The sequence below is a fragment of the Electrona antarctica genome (assembly GCF_951216825.1).
Source record: "Electrona antarctica genome assembly, chromosome: 2".
Lineage (NCBI taxonomy): Eukaryota > Metazoa > Chordata > Actinopteri > Myctophiformes > Myctophidae > Electrona > Electrona antarctica.
This window is the reverse complement of record NC_136807.1, coordinates 39916076-39925804: the sequence shown is the minus strand read 5'-3', so window position 1 is coordinate 39925804 and position 9729 is coordinate 39916076. Positions and strand designations below refer to the sequence as shown.

General features: G+C 42.0%; 1 protein-coding gene across 7 annotated transcripts in view; it reads right to left on the bottom strand.

Annotated features, from left to right (window-relative positions):
- Positions 1 to 743: 743 nt before the first annotated feature.
- kmt2d (lysine (K)-specific methyltransferase 2D) overlaps positions 744 to 9729 on the bottom strand; it is a 41405-nt gene continuing 32419 nt past the window's right edge. For all 7 annotated transcript variants that reach the window (XM_079494568.1, XM_079494563.1, XM_079494567.1 and 4 more), the window contains exons 46-55: positions 9547 to 9674; positions 8732 to 8864; positions 8487 to 8608; positions 6974 to 8354; positions 6738 to 6874; positions 6140 to 6270; positions 5512 to 5797; positions 5122 to 5195; positions 4926 to 5034; positions 744 to 4043 (exon numbers count right to left, since the gene is read on the bottom strand). In XM_079494568.1, the coding sequence (XP_079350694.1) occupies positions 3951 to 4043; positions 4926 to 5034; positions 5122 to 5195; positions 5512 to 5797; positions 6140 to 6270; positions 6738 to 6874; positions 6974 to 8354; positions 8487 to 8608; positions 8732 to 8864; positions 9547 to 9674 (2594 nt within the window). In that variant the 3' untranslated portion in view covers positions 744 to 3950. The remainder of the gene's footprint in view (positions 4044 to 4925; positions 5035 to 5121; positions 5196 to 5511; positions 5798 to 6139; positions 6271 to 6737; positions 6875 to 6973; positions 8355 to 8486; positions 8609 to 8731; positions 8865 to 9546; positions 9675 to 9729) is intronic.

The window sequence follows — 9729 nt, the reverse complement described above, 5'->3', positions numbered from 1 at the left end:
CAATTCAAAATCTCTGTTTTAGATTTATCTTACCACTGTACCACCATGGTTTATACTCAAGGTAGGACATATGTTAAACGAATTACTTCATATTTAGAGCAGTGGTTCCCAAACTTTTTCATGTCATGGACCCCCAAATTGACACTAATTAGCCTGCGGACCCCCATTTGAAAATAATATGCCAGGGACCCCCATAAGAGAGGATTTTTACAGCTCTAGCAGTGATTCTCAACCTGTTCACTGAACCACTGATTTAGAGTATTTAAAGTGGAGTTTGCATGCAGAATGACGATCTATATAGTGGCGAGTCGCTATTCTTTGAGTTCTGACAAACTTGGAAAAAATGCTCATGCTTGGTTTTGAACAAAGAACCTTTTTACAAAGAACTGGTTTACAAAGCACTGCCTATTATCTATCATCTCGAGGACCACAGAAGCATGCAAGGTATTTGTTACAACTAATTACTTAGTATCTAGATAAGTGTGAAAATGTTCCAAACTTCCAAAAGATACATTTTTAACCACAGCAAAGCATCTTTTAAAGACTAACATCCGTAATAACACAGGAAAGAAGTAAAATACCACAATGTAGGAATACTCTTTCTACTACAATTATGATTACTTATTATAGCCTCATAGAATTATAATTATGTATGTTTAGCTTTTGTGAAATCTGGCCAGCGAGAGGTCATTTGTAACCCGAGGCTGTAGACTTCAGGCATCAATGAAAAATGAAAAATAGCATTATATTTAAAATGCATTTTATTTTCCTTTACAAGAAATAAAAGCAGACAAAGAAATAAGATGATGGGTAGGGGGAGGGGAAAAGCTGTATATAAAGAGATGCAACCTCTGGCGTCATCAAAAAAATATGTACAATTCAAAATAACATCCATACAAAACATGCCACATACAATAAAAATGATCATTATATTTATTCATATTCCCTAAAAGTATCTCTGCTGTACAGAATGCAACATCTTTTTAAAAAGTAGGTTAGGTTAAAAAAAAAACAAAAAACTTCAACTTGAGCAAACTCTTTATTAAATTATAAGATATGCAGAGAACTTAAATTAAGATCCAAAGAAGTTAAAAATTATTCAGGCTAAAATCCAGTGAGCGGCAAAATGTCGTGTCATGGTCTTCCCTTGCAATATAAACATACCAAAAAATATATATATATACTGTATATCACTGCCTCGGACACTTGATCAATGTCTACCACTTTAGAGAAGAACTCCATTATATACTACAAGAGTGCAATCCATTCTCAGGTAAGCATGGGATTAACTTTGAGTATTACATCATAACATACATTAGGCCAAGTAACCATTTCACAAGGTATACCAACACATTCACTTCTATTGGGAAGATTTTAAAAGAAAAAAGGAGCAAAAAACACTAATCGGAACAGTATCATCCTAAGGGAATTCAAGATTTTCCATTCAAACTGTATATCAATCCAATTGCGATCAATTAAGGGACATATTTTGGTACTCAACAAGCAGTAGCATAAATAAAAATGGGGGAAAAAAACACATGAACAATATTACATAAATACACAAATACTATGCACCTTTGTACTGCTGCTGCTTTACGCCATAAGTGACTTTCATATCTAATAACCATGACTTTCCGCACAGACCCTTTCTTAAATGTTGTCGTTATCTTGCCTTCCCGTCCCAAGCTTTTGGAGAAGACCAGACATTTTCAAATACCCATTTAGTTTTGTTTTTTAATTAACAAACTGTCTTTGAAAGCTTATAGCAAAAAACACTAATAGAAAAACAGGTAAATGCAAAAACACTCTGGTTCATATACATATCAAGATATTAGTTTGCCATTTTACATATATTTATATATATACAGCTTCATCTTTATGATAAAATGATATCCAGTGGTTGAATTGTCTCAATTTTATTTCTCTACATTTTTTACTTTGATTAAAAAGGGGTTGGATAAAGAGTTTGCTGTCCCCCCGCCCCCCCCCTAATGTGTATATATATTTATATACAGTTTGTACACTTTTGCATTTTTTATCATGTGAGGTCTTAGGTTAGAAGGAAGAGGAAACAAAGTAATAAGGGAAGGTGGAGTCTTAGTAAAGCTCCCTTCTTAAAAGATTTACTTTGTCATTCATCTTTCCGAGAAATGAAAACAAATGCCCTTATCTTTACAAAAAGAAACCAACAAAAAACAACAACCCAAGTCTTCCCCTGCCACTGGTTCAGCCTCAAGAAGACGGTACCAACCACTAGAAAAAGAAAAGAAACACTAAGAGGGAAGCAGATACACTGTAGGCTGTACTCGCGGCAGAGAAAGACTCATTACAGTAAAGTTTAAACAGTCCATTACATGGTTTAGAAGATGACATGATTCAGGGTTCAAGGTTGAGAGAAGATTGAGATGTAGGCATGAAAAGCATTAAAAAGGGATAGTAGTCGGGCATCCACCGGCTAGTTTTAATCAACTGTGACCTGAACACATGTGACAATGAAGCATACTTTTCCTTCACGCGGTTGGTTGGACTTTGATAGTCTTTCCAAGACTACAGTATCCATCTGTGATCCTAAAGCTGTGGAAGCTATCGCCCACGTTAGTCTGTTGTAAGCGATCATAGAAAGAGGTGGATGCTATTGTGCTTTCACACACCAAGATGAAGCATGATTTCTAAATTCATAAATATAAATGAGAAAACAAAAAAAAGCTAACATGAAATTCTAAGATGATCTGATGGCATTACAGGACTCCTGTTAAGCTTCTGATTGTGATCTTAATGCAATATCTTATCAAAACTGTCATATATTTCCTCTGTATAAATAACTTGTGAGTAATAATAATAATAATTATTATGTTGGCTCATTATTGTAAATCATCATCAGCATAGAGTAGATAGAGCAAACCTGCTGCTAAAGTTTCCCTGCTTGTCCGAGAAGGCTAAGGAGTGATTTATGCTTCTGCAACAAAGTGTAGTGTGGCATATCGCTTGACAAAAACATATTTTCAGCTGAAAAAGTGCCAACGATGATGCGTTTTCAGTTATGAAAACATTTTTGTTGCACAATAAATCACAAAACATTGTCATTGATGCATAAATCAGGCTTAAGCCCTGTAAAAACACCCCCCTTCCCTCCCCTCCCTCCCCATGTTCCACAGTAGCAGTTAACAGTTTTTGTACAAAGCAGTCACTTCCCACTAAATCAATGAGGTAGACTGGGTCCAACTAAACCCACCTTTAGACTCCAGACACTCATAAAAACACCTGGCGCCTCTGGAGCCAGAGGTCAATAGCATCTGAACTTATATCATACATCTTAACCATCGATCATACATAGTTCTATGCAGAGCCACATCAGGATTGTCTAGCGAGCCGATATCCGTGTTGTCTTCATTGATGACTTTAAGGGAAAGTGTCTCTTTTTTTTCCTGGGAGGTAAGGGAGGAAGGGAGGTAGGGGTGTAGGAGAAGAAGTAGGTCCGACTTAAAACATAAAAATGCATTAGTTCACTTCTTAAAATGGCTTTTGATTTTCTCAAAGTACTGATATCGGAAAGAAGAAAGGAGGATCAGATTCATTTGGTAGATGAGCATTGTTTCCAGCCATAGTAAGCTTATTGAGAGGGTGCAGTAGAGAAGAGGGTTGCTTTTGGCAGAGGAAAGAGTAATCCACTAGTCCAAAGAGAAAAAGATTGTCCCACCATTAGGCTGCTGTTAGTGGAGGTGGTTGGTTGCTTTTTTTTTTTTTCTTCTTTTAAATCTGTTAATGCTCTTTCAAACCTTTGGCTGCAGGTGTGAACGCTATATATAGTCTTTCATAGATGCGAGGAGGTGTATTTCAGAACAGCTTATGCACTGGGTAAGTACTAGGATTCAAAAAAAGGCTTTGGCGCAGAAGTGTTCTGGCACCAATGAGAAGGGAAGTCTCTTTTTTTTCTCTCGTTTTCTTTCCTGTTAATTCATCCACTTTCGGCAATTCCAGGCTCCACAATGGCAAGGGATCTTGTGCTGATCGTCCTCAAAGTCGAACTGATAGTCGTATGTCAGCTGAAACAAGCAGATGGAAATGATGAAAAGACTGCCGCCTAACAATTATTGAAAAACATCAAAATGATTGCAAAATACATTTATTAGGGTCGTCGACCATAGCCAAAAGTTATACTAAAATATTCTGAACACAAAACATTTAATATGATATCCGTTTGTTTATAGTCAAATGTGTAACTACATTCGAGCAACCTCAGGCTGTAGTGTTTATTTGTATAAAAGCCTCTTGTGTTACAGGTAGCAAGCTCATGCAAAATAGGATTTGAATGGAGACATGGCTGTTTGGATGGAGTGGCTCCAGACATCTGGCCAGACTCATTTGGGTGCATGTTTATGAGAAGTGCCCTCCTTATGTTCTTTGTGGAAAGGTGGGCCATCAGTAGCTTGTCCTTGACTTCAAGTTTTCAACTAAAATATGAGATTTGGTTTTGGTTATGCAGAAGTTCAAACGAACAGACGCGCTATTACGAGGTCCTGTATTTTGTCTTTATCCGTTCCACATTTGAATGTCAATCTTCACATTGAAATTACTTCCTTTTCTTCCCTAATGGTTTGAATTTTAATGGTGTTCAAATATTAAACCATTATTTGACAGCTCTATTGTACATGCGAGTTCACACTGTCTGGTTTCTTTCTTTTCTTTTTCCAATTATGTTTTACCGTATTCTTCCAATTTAGTGTTTGTGCCAATTCCTAATCCCCCATGTAGTCCCTGTCCCTACTGGTTGGTCATGGGGAGGCCGTAGTAGACAGCCATATGTCTCATCTGATACACGTCAAATCGCTTCTTGGAGGATTCGAACCCCAGTCGCCACAGTGTTGGGTAGGAAGTTTACCCCTGTGGAGGATGCCCCATGCTGTCCGAGTTTCTACAGCACTCACCTCTTCTCCCTTTGGGATCCTGCGACTTGAGATGATGATAATTTTGTCCTCTTTGTCAAATGTTACAACCTCTGCAACACAGTTCGGGGCACAGGAGTGGTTGACATATCTGTGGCAAAAAAAGAAAATGAAGTTAATGGTAAATAAGACGAGGACAAGCACATCAAATAGAGATAGATCAGGCAGTAACACGCACCGAGCTGGGCCGCCTGTCAAAGTGGCATCAATCACTTGCTCATTGTTGATACGGAACATGTAGATCCCACGGTTCTATGGCAGGAGAAGTGAAGAAAAAAATATTATTCATGGAAGACAACTTTGTTACGTGGATATTGTATAGATTAAAATATTTAATTGCGTTTTTGGTATTGAACATTGAAGATAACATGAATAAATACTTAATTTCTGTTTGATTTGTCTTTTAGGCTACATAATAAAAATAATTGCACAGGGCAGATATGACAAATTATTGACATAATCGTATCCATGTTTACATTTTTTTCATGACAATTATCCAAAAATAATGGCGATTATCTCAAATAATTGCAATTAGGTGATTATGTAATAATTGTGACAGTCAGCATACCGACTCCTCGTAGATCTTCTCTCGGCGGTTGGCCACTTCGTTGCGGATGACGGTGCCGATGTACTCGATGACCATGGTGTGCTTCTCCAGGTCCTTGGCGGCGTACAGACCCAGGCCCTGGATGCGGGAGCGCGCCAGGTACACATTGGTCTTCCACTCGGTCTTCAGCCGCCGGTACTGGGAGGACTTGGAGTGGACGAACTGCTTGCTGTAGGGTGTGTTGATCTCCCCGGTGAAGGTGCTCTGGTAGGCCTTGGACATGCTGGTGCTGTTGAGAGTATGGGGCCTGTGGAGGCAGAGGGTGAGATGAGAAAAAGTAGGGCTGTCACGGTTACACATTTTATGTGTATCTACATCTATTGTAGATTCTACAAGCTTGCAACACGTCACAAAGTGACATGTTGTATGCTTGCAAATGTGCCATTTCTGCTATTTTTGGAAAAAATATATATATTTTTATATTTTTCAACATGGAAACGATTGCAGATTATGCAAAAATAATTGCGATCTCAAATAATTGTGATTAGGCGGTTATGTAATATTTGTGACAGGCCTAAATACAGGTCTTAAGTCGGGTCATTTACTTTTAAACATTGTGTGCCACACCATGTTAGGATGTTGGTCTCACCTCTTGCAGTGCGTGAGGACCCTGGGTTCAGAACGGGCAGACCCAGAGGGGTTGATCATGAGAGGGAGCTCCATCAAGGGGTGGCGGCCGTAGCGGAACTGGTAGTTCTGGCAATTCTCTACTCCAGGCAACTAAACACACAAACACATATATGAGTTTTATATAAAGTACGTGCATTTTGTCTCCGTTAGGACTCGGGAGGAAAACCCATGTCTAAAAATGTTACTGTTCAGGATTCAAATTCAAGCATCAAAAGTAGCAGATCTACAAGCTTGCGGATCTTTTATTTTGTGTGACACTGTAGTATGATCAAGTAGGGTGTTAATGGTGGTGACAGTAACAATATGTATATTCATTCATCTTTCAGTCAACCAAATATTGCCTTCAGTGGTCACAAGAATAATAATAATCAAATATGGTGAACGGACGGACGGAAGGATGGACGATGACTTCATTTCAGGTAGAGGCCCTAAAACCTTATTATTGATGGGCTAAGATTAAGTTAAATTGTATTCGTATATTATACTTGTCATAATAACTATTATTCTTATTACAGAAGGGAAATAACTGTACCAGTGTTTTGCTCTCAAATTCTTACCGACTCAGTGATGCGCATAACAGCGTGGATGGTGAGGCCATACATCTCTTCTCCCTTGACGTGGTCAGTGAACAACTTCAACATGCCGTTATCGTCCCGAAGTTTAGCCACCTCCTGGACCACCCGGTCCCAGATGCCTGAGGAGAAAACAACACAGGACAGGGTTAGACTTAGACGCTGGCGTCACACCTTCTCTGATGAACACGGATGAGTGGGGACAGTTCTACTGGACATACCCTCTGGGCTGTTGTCACGGTAGTGCAAGTCCTCCATGCCATGCTCCAGCACGCGCACCTCGAACAGAGGCTGAGTATCCGTCTCGTTGATGCGACAGCGGTATCGACATCGCTTGTTGGGCACGCGCGTACTCCAGTAGATACGAGTGGCCTCGTAACCCACAGGAAAGATGGCCGTGGAGGAATGGAAGTTGGCCATTTGGGACGGCAGAAGTTGGCCAATAGCGTGGAAGATGAGGCCACCCACGCGGAACAAGTGGATGCGGTCACCTCGCTGTAAGATGCTGGCGATCTGCTTGACCTCATCACGCTCGATGTAAACACGGCGGAAAACTGCAAAAGTACTAAGCTCCTCGTCAGTAGAGGCCTTCAACTTGTGCTGGGTGCACAACATGGTCTTGTCCTTGAAGAACATGCAGCGCGCCCGAATGGCGCAGGCAAAGTGGTAGACGTTGGGACAGCGCAACCTGTTGCAGCTATTGGTCGCACCGGTTTTCTGACAGTAGGCGCATCGGGTACGCAAGCCACGACGCAGAGCCACCTCCACGTTGATGAGGGCGCCACCCTGCGTCTCATACACCTCGGTGGACCAGAGGGCACAGTTGAGGTGCACCCAAAGGTCCACGTCTATGTTGAGCAGACGAGCTGGCCCATCTGTCGCTCCATCACCCTCCTCATGACAGAAGCAACACTTCCGTTTGTCTCGTGGCAGCTTGTCTGGCCGAAGAGCAATGCGCAGGCGCTCCATTAGCTCCGACACCTCGCGGCTGTTCTCCTTTTTGGAACCACCCCTGCGGATAGTGATAACAATCTGAAGGCGCTTCCAGCGAATCCCCTTCCACTTCTTCACTTTGGGCTGCACCACCAACTCATCTGGAGAATGGGGCCTGCGCTGCTTGATGGCTTTAGGGGACACCTCCATTGTGGTTGGGGAATCCTTGGGTGGGAGGGCTGGCTCGGTTGCAGAGTCGTCTTCCGTTGCAGCAGGGGTTAAAGCATCTTCACTAGGAGCAGAAGGATCAAGAGCTGTGGAGGCAGCAGCGACTGGATCCGTATCGGTGTTTGTTTCTGGAGCAGCTGCAGCAGGTTCCGTGGTATCTGTTGGTTCAGCATCAACAGGAGGAGTAATAGCTTCCTGCTCAGGTTCAGTCTTGATCTGAACTAAGGGACTGGAGGGAGACGGCGAGGGAGAAGCTGGCTTGGTGGGATTTTCAGCTTCGCTAGTGGGAGCTGGGGCAGACGGCGAAGGAGGGGGTGGAGGAGAGGGCGAAGGAGGTGGAGATTCCTCTATGGGGATAATTGGAAGGTGGCGCACATCCAAGTCGCTCACATTGGTGGTGTAACAGTGCTGTACCGGTTTGTCCTCTTGCTCCGAAAGTTCCTGAGAAAAATTAAGTACCAGTATATGAGAGTCCACAAAATGAGTGTCATACAACATGCTAGTCTCAGGGCACCTTTGATCATAAGGAATTATATGGACATTTGAGTTCGGCAAAGATATGCAATGACTGACCTGTTTGATGAGTGAGAGAATATCGACCTGTTTCTTCAAAGTGCAGCCTGGCAGGGACACATCGAACTGCCTCAGCCATTCATCCTGACTCGGTGAAGCACCGTCCTTTACACAAAGCGCCCCTGGGGAAAAAATAAAACACCATGTCACCATCAGGACACTGTTTATTCACTAAATCTATCGTCATGCCGTAATAACATCCGAGTCCTAGAAATACATGGGTCTGCATTACGTGATACAAATACCTGGCTGTTCAGGGCCCTTTCCTGGCATGGCAGTGCCAGGTGTGCCAGGGCTGGGAGGGAAGGTCACCTCATAGGAACCTGGCATCCGTATGTGAAGTAGCTGGGCCATCGCCACCATGACATGGTTCAGATTCTGGACAAGGAATAAGAGAGAGAAGTTAGTGTTAAGAGCTATCCTTATGCTAGAGGGAGCGCCAACAACGATCTGGTAACACCCACCTATAGAACAAACATGGGTAAATCCTCTTTCTACAGCACTGCCAGCAAAGTGTGGAATGCCCTGACACCATCCCTTAAAATGTGGATCACTGGCTTCCTTCAAAACAGGCCTGAAAGATTCAGGAGGCCAAAGGGGGAAGTAAATCTCACTTCTCCTATAGAAAGGTGATGGCATTCACTGCCCGTTTACTTTACATATAGTGTTTTATATTTGTTTCATATTGTATCTTGGTGTTATTTATTTGCTATTTTGATTCATTCAATACGCAATGGAAATAAGTCCCCAGGACCTTTTTTGTGTTATCCTTTTAGGCCGAGTGTACCCATACGGTTGGAGTGTGCACGCTTATCCAACATACCATAGGATCAACATGCGGAAAACCATCAAATTAAGGTTGGCAGACATGCGCTAAGGTTGGCGAACATGCGCTGCTCCGTGCTTGCGGTTATGGTTAGGTTAGGGTTTGAGGTAGGTTGTCATTGTCGGACCAATAGTATGTAATAAAACTAAAGCCTGTACCCATACGGTTTGCATTTCTGTCTAATAGAATGAATCAATGTCAACTATTGAGTACAGATCAAAGTGGTCAGTGTACCTTTGCTGCTGCAGATGACAGTGTGAAGGTGACTGACACCTCGTTGTTCTTGGCCTTGTCCCAGTGGTTGGATGTGGAGACCACCTTGTTGCCATCAGCTGCTTCTAGCGCTTTGTTCTCTGGAAATGCTAAACGGAAAGAAAGCAATGTTACATCATTCAGGCTTGCAACGGTAAATGGCCA